Below are 18,394 nucleotides of genomic sequence, written 5' to 3'. Positions count from 1 at the left end.
GAAGCCTGAGGCATGGACTTGAGGAGATGCTCACTTAGGTTCTAACTCCTGGTGCCTGAGTAATGTCCACAGTGGTGAAATAAGCAGCAGGTGAGGCCAAGAGGACCTGAAATGGGTCATAAGAGGCGTTTGACATATTTGGGCACCTGAACTTGTGCATTGTGGTTCATTCCTGGTACCTATACAACCAAAGAACCCTGCACATACTCTAAGCCTCAACTTTCTCTTTATAAAATGAGGAGAGTCACCTCAAGCCTGCAAGATTTTTCTGAGAATTAGAGATCCTGCACGCATAAAGTCTGATCATGATGTCAGTTCAGCAAATACATTGTATGTGTGTACGCATAAGAATACATATATATATACTGATTAGTCAGATGTCAAGTCTTCTAAGTTGATCACTAGGGTCGGGTGTGGTGAGGCCAAAGCCACAGTTTCCACCTTGTGTGAGCCCGGAAGTAGGATTCTGGGACTCAGACAGCCAGAACCCGTCCACTCTACAGTTAACCTTCAGTGAACAAGTACTGCGTGCTGGGCTCTGGGCACCCAGAGACCAGAGACGTTCCTGGCCCTTGCAATCCGATGGCTCCCAAGCTGGTAAAGGTGGGCAGACAATAGCAGTCGCGGTGCTGGAAGCAAGCCCAGGAGACAGGGGAGCGCAGAAGTTCTGGCGAGGTCCTAGGCCAAGGCGGGCTTTCTCAGTGAGGAGAAAATGACCCCCCAAGCTGGAAGGCAGTGTAGGCGTAACCAGGCCAAGACAGAAGGCAAGGCAAAACGTTTCTCACCAGGTCCGCCAGTGCACCTCCGCCGTGGTTTACTGGGTCCCTGCCCGGCTGGGGGTGGCGGTGAGCGCCATGGGGGAAAAGGGGGTGCGGGAGGCCATAGCCTACCGCTTCCCCGCCCCCGCCCCCACCCGAGACAGAAGGAGGGGGCGCGGGAGTACCACACTTACTGGGGGGCGTCCACGTGAATAGACATCACCAGCCCTCGATCACCCACCCATTCGCAACTCGGTAGCGATTTGACTAATCCGCTCCATCACCGGTTAATTAAATTTTTGTGGCCAAAATAGAATGTGAGGAATATTGATGACTTTTTGTCTCTTGACAACCGTCCTTCGTTATAGTATTTTATATTTCAATAAAGAAAAGGGTATAGATAAACAGGAAGAAGACCCCACACGCTTGAGAATTCTCCCCAAACCCCACAGTTTCCCCACGGGACCTGGCGGCGTCTGTCTCTTTAAGAACCCGAACCTCTGCCTCGACGGAGCGCGGGGGGTGGGGAGGTAAGGGAGGAGTGCCGGCTCTGGAGTCCCGGGCCACGACGTGTCCCGGTGCTGGGGCTCTTTAAGGAGGCGGGGCTCTGCCCGGAGGAGGCGGAGAAGTCCCGCCCCCCGGATCTCCGGCTTCCGGCAACTTGGCAGGGCACGAACGTACGCGGAGGAACTGAGTCCGGAGCTTTCCCACGACCGGCTGGACTCCGAGGCCCCCGAGGTGAGGCGGCAGGGTCTGCCGGCCCGCCGGAGACAGAGGGGGCCCGCGATCTCCTGCTCGCCTGGCGAGCTGCAGCCCAGCTCCTCCCCCTGAAACACTGCCTCTGCTTCTTGGGCAGCTCTTTCCCAGACCTGCTTGGGGTTCAGTGTGTCCCAGGCTGCAGGGTGGCCCTCACTTCAGCACCTACTAATTGCTCGGCTGTACACTAAGCGCCTTACACTCGCTGTCTCATTTAATGGCCTCCGATACGTTGTGAGTAGGTACCATTACGAACCCATTTTACAGATGAGAAAACTGAGGCCCAGAGGAGCCCACAGTCACACAGCGAGGAGAAGCAGAATCGGGAATCAAACCCAGGTCTGTTTGACTTTAGAGCCTGTGCCCTTAACCATTGGCTAGGCTGACCTGCCTTTGCTCTTCACTGTGCTCATGACCATCTCTCGGACTGTAGCCTCCCCTTCCTCACCCTTAAATCTCCAATCTGTACCTGGTTCTTCAACACAAACAGAGTGAGTGATATTGGATGGAACCTTTGATCCCCCGGGGTTAGTTTATTTATGACAGTTTCATAGTATCTGTCGCTAAATGGTTGTCTTTATACAGGACGTGTCACACCCCACTAAAAAAAGGAGGCGGGGGGGGGGCGGGGGAATCAGTACCATTTCTAACAGTGAAATAAGAATTGTTTGCATATATTTATTCTGGTATCCTATGAAATTTATTTATTTCTCCTTTTTAGACCTCTGCACATTTTCTTCTTAATAATTGGGAGAAGACCCACTGGCTGAATGGCAGCTGTAGATGACTTGCAGTTTGAAGGTACATCAGCTGGGTGCCCACCTTTTATGATCAGTTATTTCCACAGTCACAGAGATGGGTTTTCATTGATAGACTGGCATTTATATTTAAAAAGATTATTTCAAACATCTTGGTAAAACAATGTCGGCCACATCCAGGTCTTTTGTTTGTCTACACCCGCTGTTCTTTTTTTTGCCAAATAGCCCTTTAGATTGGTAACATCATTAATTGAACACAGTGATTACAAAAAACGTTTATAGAGTTACTGCTTTAGTTCAAGAGACATTTACTGAGCCCCCACTTTGTGCTTCTAACTTACTAGATATAGGAGATAAAAAGATAAAAGAGAAGTTTTTTACCTTGCTGGAGTAGATAAAAGTGTAAAAAGGTAATCATGGTGAAAGGTGATCAGGTCATTCCTTCATTGAAATAGTAAATATCTCATGAGTGTGATTAGGAACCAGGCAGTCGTTCTAGTTATCAGGGATAGAAGAGTTAACAAGACAGTTCCCTCCCCTACGTAGCTCTCAGTCTAGTGGGGGAGCCGTTAATTTGGTAAATGATCACTTAAATATATATCCACAAGCTATGAAAGTGCTGATGGAGCAGTTCATCACTTATAACCTGGAGCCCGACCTAGGCTAGGGATGGACAAATGCTTATTTGTCTTGCAAACAGTCACACAGCACTTACTGTATATTAGGTGCTGTTTTGCTTTACAAATATTAGCTCATCTGATCTTTATGTTAACTTTAGGAAATAGTTATTTTATTCTCCCTGTTTACCAGCAAGGAAACTGAGGCACAGAAAAATTAAGTAATCTGCCTAATGGTCACATAATTAGCAGGTGGTGAAGCAGGGCTTGAACCCAGGCAGCCTGGCTTCACAGCCGATGTTATCTGAGGAAGAGATGGGATGTTTAAAGAGAAATACACCTCCATCTTCAACATACAACCAGCTTCTAACCACTTCTCATCACCTCTGCCTCTAATCATGCTCAAGGTCACCATCGCCTCTTGTGGGGATTACAGCCCTTACGTTCCTTCTGGTCTTCCTGCTTTCCTCCCTTGCCTCCTTGCAGTCTGTATTTTGCAGTCAGTAGTCCTTTGAAACTAAGTCAGATCATGTCCTTCCTTCAGAACCTTCCAGTGGCTCCCATCTCACTAGGAATGGAAGCCAGAGCGTTTTCTGTGTTAGGAGGCCTGAAGTGCTCCAACCCTCCACGTCCTCTGATCTCCTCTCCTGCTACTCTTGCCCTTTCTCTCTCTGCCCTTCCTACATGGGCCTGTCACTGTCCTTCCTAGACACCAAGTACACCCTTTCTTTTGTGCCGTTTTTCTGTTTGGGAATTCTTCCAGATAGCCATGGGGCTTGCTCCCTCACTCTGTTCCAATCTCAGTTCATTTGAGAGGCCCTCCTTGGTCATCCTTTCTAAGTACAGTGGGAGAAAGTTCAGCGTAGAGAACAGCATATGCAAAGCCCCTGAGGAGGGCAGAAATATGACTTTTTTCCCAAGTAATTGAAGGAAGGCCAATCTGCCAGAGCACAGACGGCCAGGGACATTAGCACAAGGGGAGGTTAGAGATGAGGCCAGAGCCAAATCACAGAGGATGGGATAAATGGTGTTTAGGATTTTGCTCTTTAGAAGAGAACGCAGGATGCTGTGAGGTCATGAAAGGCTTTCCTGAGGTAGATGGTAGTTCAGGTGAGAAAGTGGAGATCAGGTCCCTTCAGGTGGGAGACACTGTGTCAGAAAAGGAACAGAGACCACACAGAGCGTATGCCAGGATATGCCAGCATGTAGAACCAGAGAATGTTGGTGACGGAAATAAAGAACACACTAGGCTTGCCCTCTAGGAGCTGAGATGGACACGAATAACTCATATGTGGCATTACGTGTGGACAGTGAGAGGTACACACGCTACCTTCCAGTCAAACCAAGCTACCTGCTGTTTCTCAAACAGGGCACACATTCTCCATCTTCTGGTTGTTGCTCCTCACATGCCCTTTGTGTGCGGTGCCATCCCTACCCCACCTCTGGCTGTCCTTGTGTGGCATCTCCTCTGAGAAGCCCTTCTTAATCCCCTCAAATAGAGGAATTATCATCCTCCTTTTTATTTTTTATTTTTATTTATTTATTTGACAGAGAGAGAGTGAGAAGAGAAAACAAGCAGGGGGAGTGGGAGAGGGAGAAGCAAGCTTCCCGCTGAGCAACGAGTCTGGTTCAGGGCTTGATGTGGGGCTTGATCCCAGGACCCTGGGATCATGGCCTGAGCTGAAGGGAGACGCTTAATGACTAAGCCACCCAGGCAACTCATCATCCTCCTTTGAACATCTTTGTCCTTTCTCCCTCTCAAGTGACTCTCTCTTCCTTCTTCTGGCATGCCCTTCTGAACTACTGAACTACTGCTTTTTAAATATGAGACTGCCCACTGAACTACTGCTTTTTAAATATGAGACTTAAGTGTATCTTCCTCTGTCTGACTCCCTCAGTTGTGACCATCTTTTTAAATGTTAGTGTCCTGTCCAGTCAACAAATGATAGCTATGACAATATTTATTATTATCTCATATCATCCCCCAAATCTCTCTAAGATAGGTGTTATCTGCCTTTTAGAAACAGAGACTCAGAGATACAGAGGCGTTTGCCCAAGGTCATGGAGTGTTAGTCTTAACTTAAACAAAGGACCCTCTCACTCCAGAGCACTGTGCTATTCCAACACTACAGACTGAGGCTTGACTAATTGTTACACACCAGCCACCTAATTAATTTTAGTCGTTCTGGTTCTCACCCTAAAACTGTTTACATAGCTGAAAGACAGTAAGAGTGGGCTTAGTTATCCTAGAGGCCCATTCCCATCTAGTTATCCTAGAACCATTCTCTTCTGTAGAACATACATTGGCATTGAAACAGTTTAAAAAATGTAATAGTTGTCTACAAAAAATTAGTTTTGATTTGTTATATTACCCCCATATTTTGAGACAGCACACATAAAAGAAAATTAAAATTCTCAAACATTTTATATTTAGCAATTGAAAAAAAATTACACTGTTTTCCTGCTATGGTCTTTATAAAGGATTTAACATTTCAAGTAAAAAAAAAAAGGTACTAGGGTAACCTAGCTGTATCTTTTAACAGCATTTTTATATAGAACAATTTGAACTGGTATGCAAGCAACTTCTCTTGTTGTCACATACCTGTATTCAGAGAAAATCACACCCATTTTACAGAAAAATCCCAATACATATACTGCAATAAGCTTAAAGCAATGTTAAAAAGACCAGCATGAATGGCACACAAAACTGCTTCTTTGTAAATCAACTAGAATTTCTGATTATAAAGTAGACACAGAGAGATCCAGTCCTTAGGGTGTTACTCTCTGGAAGAATAATACTTAATACTTAATAATAATAATAATTAATAATAATAATAATAAATAATAATACTTAATAATACTTAAATTACCTTTAAGTAATTTTTAAAAACTAGCATCACACTGTTGAAGCGCTTGACAAAACTGCCTGTTGTAGGATTCGTGTATGCTAGTAGTTTTATTTTTTAATTTTTAAAAAAGATTTTATTGAATTATTTGAGAGAGAGAACCAATGAGCACACAAGCAGAGGAATGAGGGAGAGGGAGAAGCAGACTCCCAGCTGAGCAGGGATCCCAACTGGGGTTCTAGCCCAGGACCCCAGTATTGTTACTTCAGCCAAAGGCACAAAGGCACAACCAAATGAGCCGCCCAGGCGCCCCTATGCTTTGTAGTTTTACAATAGTGCCCTGCCAGTACTCTTCCTTAATCCTTCCAAGGTTCAGAGCTGCCTTGAGTTTTATTCAAGAGCAGCTAAATAAAGTTTGTTAGAATACCCAGAGACAGGAAGTCTCCATCATTGCTGGTGGTTGTCAGCAGTTGAGGTTCTTTTGGAAAACAATTTATCACCATGGCTTAAGAGCCTTATGAATGGTTTGTACCCCTTGTCCTGGTGATTGCAGTGATCAGTGTTCATAGGTAATAACTCAAGGGCTTTTCTCTGCAGAAACTTCTTACAGTGCTATTTTTGTAATGAAAAGTTGGAAACACCCCAAATGTCCAATTTAACAGTCTTTCCTACTCTTTCCACCTCCCTGATGGAAGCTGATGGAAGATTTTGTTCTTTTGAACATATTGTTGTAAAGACTGATATAAAATGAAAAAATCATTTTTTCTATAATCTCTAGTCGACAGCGCAGGATACAAATTTGTTTATGTAGTATCACATCCTAGATCAGTACTTGGCACACTGTAGACGTGCAGTAAATATTTGTTGAATGAATGAATGTTCGTCACTGGCATGACTCTATGGATTCACTGTGTAGAGAGAAGGAAACATACCAAAAATTATTAGTGTTTGCCTTTATGGAGCAGGACTGTGAGTGATATTTATTCTGTGGTTTCTACTTTCACTTTTGACCCTATGTTTTCCATGGTAATTACATAGGAATTCTCGGAAAAAATAACTTGCATTAACATTTTTTGACCTTGAATCAAAGAAGAGAGGTTTAGATTGGGTACTTGCTGTGGGCCAGCCATTCAGCTAAGGACTTGACTCGGGTAAGATTTCTAACTTTCCCCAAATTCTCTGTAGATACTGTTCTCTGAAGATAAGTATTGTTCTCCCCTTTGTGTAGATGAGAATACCAAAGCTTATCGGCATTGGGTTATTTACTCAAGCTCATTTTGTTAGTAAGTAACTAAACCAGGACTAAAATCCAGGTCTGACTCCAGATTGTGTTGTGTTTGTAATCCTTTTTCCAAGCTTGATTTCTAGATGAGTTTTTCTTCAGAGCCTTTTGCCATTTGTATCAAGTAGAGTCTATAGCTAAACGGGGGTTGTAACAGCTTGCCTTTAAATGAAAAGTCTAGCATTTCCAGTGTGGGTAAGGCCTCGGATTGCTTTCAGAATTCGGTGATGAAGCCACTTCAGCAGCAAACCCTGGTGCCACTACGATTCACATCGAGGGTCCTAGTGAGAGCCCGGCACACCAACCAGGACTCTCCAGAGGCTCAGGGGGAGAAGAGGACGATGAGTTGCTGGGGAACGATGACTCCGACAAAACTGAGGTTTGAACTTGCCTTTGAAATTGGTTTTTCCTTTTAACGTTTTAAAAACTTCTTCATGCATTTATTCACTGTCTCCTTGGTGCCACACAGAGTGCTGGGCAGTGATGACCCAAAGGTGGGTCACATGTGTCCTCTGCCTCGGAGTGGGGGTAGGGGGAGAGACAGACAGGTACCCAGGGCATTGTTACCCATGAGAAGCATGCTGGTAGAGGGGACACCAGGGCTGTGGGAGCAGAGCGAGGGCATTGGGGAGGTAGTGAACCCTAAACTGAGTCTTGGCACCAACGTAGGAGGTGGCCAAGGGAAGAAGGCAGGGAAGGGTGATCTAGGCAAAGGGAATTGTTTTGGCAAAGCCAAAGAGGCAGAGAAGAACATGGCACACACAGCATTTTTCCTGTCTTCACTTACATTGGGAACAAAATATAGGTAAAGACAGAAGATGAGGCCACATGGCTCAGCAGGGACCCAATCGAATAAATAGGAATTGTATTCTGAAAGCTATCAGGAGCTACTGAAAGATTTTAGATGATATGGCCAGCTAAATTAAAAGATAAAGATACTGTGGCCTTTTTAGGTATAAATTGGAAGGAGATGGACTGGAGGCCAGAAGGCCAGGAAGGCGACCCTGGAGGTGGTCTAGGCTAGAAGTGATGAAGCCAGAACTAGAGTTGGACACAGGTGCTTTGGGGGGTAGGGTCAGTAGGACTTGGTGGGAAATGGTTGAGGGAGACAGAGGGTTCTAGGAAGACCTCTAGGTTTCTGTATCTGGTTGGATGGTAAATATCAGGGGGCTGGTTTTGAGCACAAAGATTTCTGTGTGTACTATTGGTGTGTTCTGAAAAATAGTATTTCTATTAATATTTTAAAGACTTTATTTATTTATTTGTCAGAGAGAGAGAGAAGGCTCAAGCAGGCAGAGGGTAGGCAGAGGCAGAGAGAAAAGCAGGCTCCCTGATGAGCAAGGAGCCTGATGTGGGACTCGATCCCAGGACCCTGGGATGAAGACCTGAGCCGAAGGCAGCGGCTTAACCAGCTGAGCCACCCAGGCATCCCTCTATTAATATTTTATAAATGCAGACATGACTGTAATACCCTAGAGGAGTACCCCGTTTATAGCATTGAGTCCAGAGGCTTATTAAATAGTTTAGCTCTTGGGTGCCAGGTGGTCTTTGTGGAACTCCATGAAATATCAAAATAAGTATTGAAGTTTATGCTAAATTAAATATCCTTATATACTAGATACTGTGGCAAGATCTTAAGCCTAGGAGCAGTACCTGGGTGGCTCAGTGGGTTAATCCTCTCCCTTCAGCTCAGGTCATGATCTCAGGGTCCTGGGATCGAGCCCCATATCGGGCTCTCTGCTCAGCAGAGAGCCTGCTTCCCCCCACCTCTCTGCCTGCCTCTCTGCCCACTTGTGATCTCTGTTTGTCAAATAAATAAAATCTTTAAAAAAAAAAAAAAAAGATCTTAGGCCTAGGACCGTAACTTTGAATCCTGGCCCAGCCAGTAGTAATAGCTATTTGGTCTTGGGTAAGGTACTTGAACTTCCCTACATCTGGGTTTCCTCATCTGAAATATAAGAAAATAGCAGTGTTGACTATTGTCATCATTATCATTACAATATCTGGTGTTCATTCTGTATTTAATAGCTGCAGACACCATTTAAAGTTCCTTATTGGATCATCTTATTGAATCCTCAAAACAACTCATATACAAGGAACTATTCTTATCTTCATTCTACAAAGGGGAATCCTGAGGCACAAAGTTTAAATAACTTGCCTTTGTATACACAATTAATTTGAGTCCTCCAGAGAAACAGAACCAATACAATGTATATTTATAGAGAAAGAGGTTTATTTATTTTAATTTTTAAAAAAATTATTTTATTTATTTGAGAGAGAGAAAGAGAGCATGAGAAGGGGGAGAGGCAGAGGGAGAAGTGGACTCCCCACTGAACAGGGAGCCCAACTCAGGGCTCAATCTCAGGACCCTGAGGTCATGACCTGAACCAAAGGCAGATGCTTAACTGACCAGGCACCCCTGTATTTATTTTAATATTTGAAAAATATTTCTTTCATGTGAGTGCGCAAGTGAGGGAAAGGGCAGAGGGAGAGAATCCTCAAGTAGACTCCCCGACCCGGGGCTTGATCTCACAACCCATGAGATCATGATCTGAGCCAAAATCAAGAGTTGGACCCTCAATTGACTGAGCCAGCCAGGTATCCTGAAAGAGGTTTGTTTTTAAAAAATTGGTTCATGTGATTGTGGATGCTTGGTGCATCCAAAATCTGATAAAAGTAGCTGGTAGGCTGAGATTCAGGAAGGAGTTGGAGTTTGAGTCCAAAGACATTTTGCTGTAGATCCAGGAAGAGCTGGTATAGCAGAGGAAGTCCAAAGGCAGCCTGTTGGAGAAGTCCCTCTTGCTCAGAGAGGTCCCCCTTTTGTTCTCTTCAGGCCTGCTCCTGATTGCTATGGCCTCCCCACATTCTGCTTTACTCAGAAAGTCCACCAATTTAAATGTAAACCTTATTCAAACACACCATCACAGAAACATCCAGAATAATGTCTGACCAAATATCTGGGCGCTGTGACCTAGCAAGGTGACGCATAAAATTAACCATCACACTGAGCAACAGCAGGCATCAAAAGTTCAAGAAATGTGTAAGGGGAAAGAAATCTTAAAACTGAAACATTCTATCCATTATCTTAATTCGTCTAGGAATTGGGAAGATGTTACCAAAAGTCTATGGTAGATACTGAATTCCTTGTCCTAACTTAAAGAACATGTGCAATTCAATATCTTGATCAATACTAGATCAATCAATACTAGAGTTCAAAAGAAACTTTGGTTTCCTTTGTTTCAGCTTTCCTCCCAGGATATAAATGCCATCTGTGGTATATCAGAAAGACAGCACTTGAATACCTCCAGAAGCAGGCTGTTCATTACCATGGAAAGCGGCCACTGCCATTATTGGGCAACTTAAATTATGGAAAAATTGTCCTTTTAATGAACAAAAAATACCTACTGGAGCACCTTCCCTTGTCATGCAGAACTCCTCATAGGCCATCTGTGCCTTGTGCTGTGTGACTCCTCATGAAAGACCTGAAGTGGCAAGGGGCTTTCATTCTGCTGTTGAATAGCTGTGCTGTTAGGACCGATGTGCCCTCATGTGCCTCTTCTAAATTAGAATTTTGTGGGGTTTTTTGGTTTTTTTAATGTTCTTTTTTGTTTTCTTAGCTTCTTTGGTTTGTGTGTGTGTATTTTTTTTTTTTTTTTTTTGTCATCAGAGGAGTATATTTTAAGTTTTTAGTATGTGAAAGTAGATCAGTAGATCGATTTTTTGAGAATTCAGGTGGTGATAGTGTAAGAATCTTGAGGAAGTTTGTACATGTTCATGTGTATCTATGCGTATATATGTTACTGTACCTGATACAGGTTATATAGAACTGAGCCAGGCCTTCTTATAATCCTGAAAGGGGGATCTTGTTCACAATGCTTTTTTGGGAGAACAGTCTAGTGATTTGATAAGTCTCTCCCTGGTGGACGGACCAGGAATTGAAGCCTTTCGGTGTGACTTCAAAAAACGGAAGCTTGTTTTCTATCAGGCTGAGCTGGGCACAGCTGTTGCAAAGTTGATGAATGCCGAAGAGCTCCATCTTCCATGCGTCTTGATTTGCCATTAGATCAGCACCCAGTGTCTATGTAGGTGATAGAAGGAAATTACTTCCGTGTTCATTACATTTTATTTTACCTCTGACAGTTACTTGCTGGACAGAAGAAAAGCTCCCCCTTCTGGACATTTGAATACTATCAAACATTCTTTGATGTAGACACTTACCAGGTTTGTAAATCAGTTTCACCTTTCTTTTCACTGGTAGTGGAAACTTTTGTCTTTTATGGTTAAACAGTCACATGACGTGAAAGCTTTTGTATCCTGGATATGTTCTTATAAAAGTAAAGGTTGACATTTAAAAATACTCTTATTGTAAGAGCTGTAATAACAGAGTTTCAGTTTTGCAGTATTTGAATTTATTAAACTTTAAAGACATCTTCAGTAGACTTATCGCTGTGTTATTTTCCAGGTCTTTGACAGGATAAAAGGGTCTCTTTTGCCGATACCAGGGAAAAACTTCGTGCGGCTGTATATCCGCAGCAATCCTGATCTTTATGGTACGTATAGCATCGTTTTGATTCTTTACCGTGTACCAGTTGAATCCAGATGAGCCCATGGGTTGCCTGAGAAGTTGGAAAAGGGCACTGTTGGCAGGCCATGGGACATTTTATTCAGCTCTTCTGACAATCTTTTTGGGGGAAATACAATTCTGTGTTACTGGAATGCTGCGATGACAAGTAATTAGTATGTGTTTTCAAAGTCTTCAAATGACACTACAAACTTGAGACGAATTAAGTCACTCTAAGAAGAGATTGTTGATTTTAACTCTAGAGGATTTGATGGTGGAGAGAAGTGTGGGGACGGGACTCTCGCACTTACTCATTTGCATGCCGAGTCCCAGCTGTCGCTCCGATGAGCTGACTCCCCGTGGGATTCAGCCAGTGGCACTGCAAGTCTGTAAGAGCAGCGGACAGGGGGATGACTGTCAGCCCTGATCTCCCTGCTGTCTGAAGGAAGGTGAGAGGCCCCCACCCAGTGCTCCTGAGGGCAAGGACTCCCACAACCGTGGCCTTCTGTGTTTGAAAGAAGAGAAGAGAGCCAACGGCTCTGGGTGCTTTCTGTGTGCGGGTTCTCTGCACAAGACTGTTTGCATGGTCACCTTTAGTTCTCTGGGGTAGATGTCATTATCTGCATTTCTCAAATGAGGAAGCCAAAGCTCGATGAGGCTCAGGAAAATGTATGCTTAGTCCTAAATAAGTATTAGAGTAATATGTTGCATATTTTGTACATACGTTGATTATAAGAGGAGAAGGAATTCATGAGGATCTATTATGTGCCAATGACTGCATTCACTGTTTAGTCCTTTCAACAAGACTCTAGTGTGATTATCCCTCTTTTTCCTATGAGGAAACCAAAATAAAAGTCGAACTAGAACTAGCTCAGTGTTCCATAAAAACCCATCTTTATTCTCTTCACCTGATGATTTTAAGCTACAGGACCTTTTTATCACCTGGCATAGATGTCCAGTCTTTGGAGCCAGTGAAGGGGGAATGGCTGCGGGGGAGGCTGAGGAGAGGCACCTCCCAGCTGGCTTCTCTCTCTGGCAGCACCAACAGCCCCAGCCAGATGTCGGTGCCGCGCCTGGAGCACCAGGGAGCGCCGCACACACATCCTGCCTTGGCCCATGTCTCTCGTCGAAGTGTTGTCAAGGTGGTCTCTCTCCAGCTCTCTCATTCATTCTTCTAGCCCGAGATCTTGAGAGGCCGTGTGTCTGAGTGATCCGTGCCATCAGCACCTGGCCAGAAGAAGCACGCCAACAATTTTTGAGCACCCTATTTTGTGCGAGGATTCAAAGATGCAATCATAGTCTCCACTCCCAAGGAGAGAGAAACGAGAGAAAGAACATCTGTTGAGCCAAGTGCCAAGAGCTCAACTCCGTGTTACTGTTTCACAGTTTTATTTCCCCCGCTCTGAGGTAGCCTTGTCTTACAAAAGAGAAAATGGAAATTTGGGGAGCAGAGCTTGCCCACAGTCACAGACTTAGCCATGAAAATGACACTAGCAAACTGTGTGTCCCTGTCATTGGGGGAGAACCTGGATTAACTCACTTCATCCTCATGGCAACCTGAATGTTATGAGGCAGTTACTCTTATTATCCTATTGTATGGATAAGGAGGAGCGAAACCGATATCCCTCATCTCTCTGGTATGCTGCCTTTCATGGCAAAGTCAGGATTTGAACCTAAAGCTTACTTCCTTCACAACAGTATTAGCCTCATGGACCCATAGACATGGTTAAGAGGAGGTACCATATAGGTAAAGAGCTTGGTAGAGGAGAAGACTGGGCCTTGGCAGGAAAGTGGAGGTAGTGGTCTGGAAAAAGGTGACAGAAGCACCAGTCTGCAGAATTGGAGGGAGAGATTGGTGAATTTGACTCCATGTAAACTAAAATAGAAAATTTCTGTGCCACAAAATAAACCATAAGCAAAGTAAAAATTAGGAAAAAAAAGATAAATAAGTGACAGACCAGAGGTAATATTTGCAATTCTCATAAGCAACAAAGGAAGAAAAGCAGGAATATGTTTAGAACTCCTACCAGTTATGAGAATAAAACCAGTTATAAGTTCTGGGGGAAAATGAGCAATTCACAGAAAAGGAAACCCAGATGGCCCACAAAAACATGCAAAGATGCTGAGTCCCACCTGTAATCACAGAAATAAAAACAAAACAAGGTGTATATTGTAAAGCTCATCATTTTAGCTAGCATGTCCAAATGGGCTTGTCTTCATTCATTCAGTTAATTCAGCAAATATTGAGCACTTCACTATTCTAGGCACCAGAGACAGAGCAATGAGGAAAACAGACAAAAGTCCTTGTTTTAAGGCAGTTTAGAATCTACTGAGCTTAGCAGTAAGCATGTAAGAAAAGTCAGATAATATATGCTAGTGGTGGGGCGCCTGGGTGGCTCAGTGGGTTAAGCCTCTGCCTTCGGCTCAGGTCATGGTCTCAGGGTCCTGGGATCAAGCCCCGCATCAGGCTCTCTGCTCAGCAGGGAGCCTGCTTCCCTCTTTCTCTCTGCCTTCCTCTCTGCATACTTGTGATCTATCTCTCTCTCTGTCAAATAAATAAATAAAATCTTAAAAAAAAAATTCTGGTGTTAAAGGCCAAGGTGAAAAATTTAAAGGACAGAAAGTTTGGGTGGGTGGGGGGATTTGAAATTCAAAAAAAAAAAAAATTTAAGAGGTGAATTTACTCTAAAGGTCTGGAGGAATCAGCAGCAAGCCATGTAGATACCTAAGGGGAAGGCATCTGAAGCCGTGGGCACAGTAAGCACAAAGGCCCTGAGGCAGACAGTTGGCTCGGTATGCTCAGAGAACAGCAGAGACTAGTGTAACCTGGCAGAAAGGAAGAAGGGGACCTAGTAGATGAGGTCAGGGGGCAGAGTGCAGGGGTAAGTTGTGTAGAATCTTGGCAACAAAGAGGACTTCAGCTTTTTCGTGAGTGCAAAGCCACTGGAGGGTTTGAGCACAGGAATGATGTACTCTTAAGTCAGAGCATCAGAAACATTAATACCGAGAGTTGTCAAGAATGTGCACAGCAATGGAAACTTCTGTGTGTCTGGTGGGGATGTAAGCGGTATGCGAAAGGGAGCCATTGGAAGATGCTCATACCCTACCACTTAGCAGTTCCACTCCTAGATGTGTGGTCCTAGAGAAACTCACAAATCAAAAGAAGACATAGAAGAATATTGACTGCAGCAGCAATGCTTACAAGAGCAAATACTCAGAAGCAACCGCGTATTCATCATCAGGAGAAGAGACGTGAACTGCGGTGTGTTCATACACAGAATCTGCAGTTTTTAAGAATGAATGAGATCGACACGCATCAATGTGGCTAAATCTCAGAACAAAAGATAAATGAAAAAAAGCACATCATAGAAGGATGTGAGAAGTTTGACCCCGTTAAAAAGACTTGAAAAAGTAGCATGACGGGTACACCGGGGTTGGTTTTATCATCCTTTGTACTTTCCTGGATGTTAGAAATATTTTATAATATAAAAATGCATAATGCAACTAAATTAAGGCTCCCTCCCACCCCGCCCCATAATAAGAGTAGGAATTTGGCAGGAGAGAGGAAGAGAGAAGGCATATGAAGCAACCTGGCAGGCCCTAAGATGTGTGGGCGGTTGTGTGCCTCTGGAATCCGAGCTGTCTATGTGCCCGCAGGCACAGGACACAGTGACTGTATCTGTTGTGCATCATGGTGTCCCCAGCACCCGGGCTCGGGTCTAGAGGACAGTGGGTTCTTACAAGTAATGGCCAGTAGAATATGATGCTCTCTGCTTTCTAGTGATAGAAAGTATAATACTTGGGCCACTTATGGTCGTGGCCCATTGACAATACAGGGTCAGTTTTGTTTATTTGTTCATCAGAGATTTGGGGGGGTTTTTAATTGCTGAATTGTAGGAGGTGTTTTGGTCTTGTTTGTTTGTTGCCTCTTATGTATGGTCAGTACACAGAATAATACAGTGAACAAGATTTGGTCCCGTAGCAGAGAGCGTGTAGGCTAGCGAGTCAGTAGCAATTAGTGGAAAGCCACTGTTGGTGAGTCTTGGAGCGTCTCAGTTGGTTGCTTGTGCTCCCTTTCCCACTGTCAGGAGCCAGCCTGGCTTGGAGAAGTGCTAACCCGTTTCTGCCAGGCATCTCCCACAGCACAGTAATTTTCTGAATTTTGTGATATGTCACGGCGCCTGTAGTTATTCCCAAAGGTGTCCCAAAACATTGGTGAAATTGGAAAATTAAATTCCTAAAATTTATTAGGAATCTCTCAATTTAAAAATTCTGTTTGGAGGCACCTGGGTGGCTCAGTGGGTTGGAGCCTCTGCCTTTGGCTCAGGTCATGATCCCAGAGTCCTGGTATCGAGTCCCACATCAGGTTCTCTGCTTGGCAGGGAGTCTGCTTCCTCTTGTCTCTGTCTCTGCCTGACTCTCTGCCTACTTGTGATCTCTGTCAAATAAATAAATTCTTTTTTTTTTTAGGATTTTATTTATTAATTTGACAGACAGAGATCACAAGTAGGCAGAGAGGCAGGCAGAGAGAGAGGGAGAAGCAGACTCCCTGCTGAGCAGAGAGCCCAATGCGGGGCTCGATCCCAGGACCCTGGGATCATGACCTGAGCTGAAGGCAGAGGCTTTAACCCACTGAGCCACCCAGGCACCCCTCAAATAAATAAATTCTTAAAAAAAAAAATCTGTTTGTTCTACATAGAACTTTTTCTAGATAGGGAGAAACAAGGGTGGCATTCATGAAATCAAGTGAAATCGTGAAAAGGATTTGCAAAGCATGATGTACTCGTTCGTGCAGTGGGATATTTGATAACCACTAAAAAAAGAGTGAGTTGATTTTTATGAATAGCTATGGTAGAATCTCTAGATATTAAAGTGGAAATAGTACAGAGCAAGATATATATGTACATATTATATATACACACACATATATATGTATGTATGTTTTCGTTTATATAAACACACACCACATATGCATTTGTTTATAGGTATGTAGAAATCTCTGGCAGGATTTGCCAGAAACGGGTTATGGCGGCAAGCTCTGGGGAGGAGAAATGCACAGAGCTAGGGAACAGAGAGAGGGAAGTTTATTTTTCTCTAGATTCCCTTTGTACCTTTTGAACACTGAACTATGTGCATTTATTACTTTTTCATTAAAAAAACAGAGCCTTAAACACACATTATTGCACACACACACCCATGATAAACACTCCAAAGTGTTCTGCTCGCCCTATTCTTTCATTTAGATTGCAGAAGGACCTGCCTGATTTATTTTTCTCTGGCATTAATTAACATTTGGCACGTAGATAAGGGAAGTAACCTTTGCTTCCTGTACCCCGATGGTGAAGATTTAACAAAATGTCTATGATTTTTTGGACGATCCTCTAATGAAAGAAGTTATAAACAAATTAGTGTCTTTATTCACCTAATTGTGGAAGGTGTTTTGGCCTTTTCATTCAGTCTCCCGTCTTCAATGCACCTAATTGCTGAGTTGTGTGTTTGACCTTTTAAAAAAAAGATTCCCATTAAATGAGTATTGATTGCATCTAAAATTCATTTTCCCTTGCTTACATGAATAGGGAGAGGGGGATAAGAAATTACTCTGTAAGTGTCCAGAAGCAGGCCTTCATTTTCTTGACTGAATTTTCTGGTTTTCTCTGCAGGCCCCTTTTGGATCTGTGCCACACTGGTCTTTGCCATAGCAATTAGTGGGAATCTTTCCAACTTCTTAATCCATCTGGGAGAGAAGACATACCATTATGTGCCCGAATTCCGAAAAGGTTGGTGAATAGCTCGACTCATTGGGAAGGCTTTCAGTTTGTAACCATGAGTTCCTTTTACTGAGCCCTTGGGCCCCTGTCTCTAGGTGCTGCAGCCCCAGCTTTTTGTCTTTAAGGATTCAAACATACTTACCATCTCAGAATTACCACCCATCTATATAAATCTACATAACCTTTTATTTTATTGTGGTAAAATACGCATACCATAACATTGACCATTTTAACTCTTTTAACGTATACCATTCAGTGGCCTTGAGTACATGCACAATACTGTGAATCCGCGTTTCTTTTGGGACGCTGGAAGGCAAGGCAGAGTAGCAATTGGAATTTATCCAAAGAAAAATGTGCAAAGTAAGTAAAAAGCAGTGTGCATGAAAGTCTCCATTGTAGCATTATTTGTATTATCCAGATGTTGGAAACAATAGGGGCATTGTTTTTTAAGTTGCAGTGACTCAACTAGCTGGGTCGGTAGCCCCTAATCATGAAGCACTTAGAACAATGTGGGACACTGATAATCCAAAATTATGCCTGTGCTATTGGCAACATTGTTACAGAGAAGTCTGCAAATGGTCAGAGGGTCTCGCAGGGAGAACCTAGAAAGGAGTTTGTCCTAGCGATGGGCTTGTGGATGACATTGTTTTAAAACTTCCTTTCTTGTGGTGATATTGGATTATTACACAAAGAAAGCAACAGACAGTTTTTTAGAGACTTGCAGAGGACAGCCACCCCCCAGCGAGGACGTTTGGCTTTGTAGGAGATTGAGTGGGTCACTTCCTCTGCCCTCTCCTTCCCTCCTCTTGCCTCTCTGCCGGCCTGCTGTCGAGAGGCTCTAGACAGATGAGGCTAAGAGCACAGTCTCCAGAACCAGATGACAGGCTTCAGGTTCCAGTTCCACTACTCATTAGCTTCTACGGGTTGGGCAAATTAGCTCATTGCTGTTGGCCTCAGATTCCTTATGAGTGCAATGGGAATAATAATACCTATATTGTTGGGCTGTTGGGAGAATGAAGAATTGAGGTGTGTGAAGAGGTTGGAATAA

At 43.7% G+C, this 18,394-nt stretch overlaps 1 protein-coding gene across 3 annotated transcripts in view; it reads left to right on the top strand.

The window, feature by feature from the left end:
• The first annotated feature begins 1,352 nt into the window (after positions 1-1,352).
• Positions 1,353-18,394, top strand: part of YIPF1 (Yip1 domain family member 1) — a 39,037-nt gene continuing 21,995 nt past the window's right edge. For 2 of the 3 annotated variants that reach the window (XM_059135688.1, XM_059135691.1), the window contains exons 1-7: positions 1,353-1,496; positions 1,782-1,853; positions 2,236-2,315; positions 7,236-7,396; positions 11,158-11,238; positions 11,480-11,567; positions 17,239-17,355. In XM_059135688.1, coding sequence (XP_058991671.1) covers positions 2,285-2,315; positions 7,236-7,396; positions 11,158-11,238; positions 11,480-11,567; positions 17,239-17,355 — 478 coding nt within the window. In that variant the 5' untranslated portion in view covers positions 1,353-1,496; positions 1,782-1,853; positions 2,236-2,284. The remainder of the gene's footprint in view (positions 1,497-1,781; positions 1,854-2,235; positions 2,316-7,235; positions 7,397-11,157; positions 11,239-11,479; positions 11,568-17,238; positions 17,356-18,394) is intronic. The other variant, XM_059135690.1, reaches the window with a different exon arrangement.

This window comes from Mustela lutreola, chromosome 10, assembly GCF_030435805.1.
Source record: "Mustela lutreola isolate mMusLut2 chromosome 10, mMusLut2.pri, whole genome shotgun sequence".
Taxonomy (NCBI): Eukaryota; Metazoa; Chordata; class Mammalia; order Carnivora; family Mustelidae; genus Mustela; species Mustela lutreola.
Note: the sequence above shows the minus strand (reverse complement) of the source record. Positions and strands in the feature narration are given on the sequence as shown.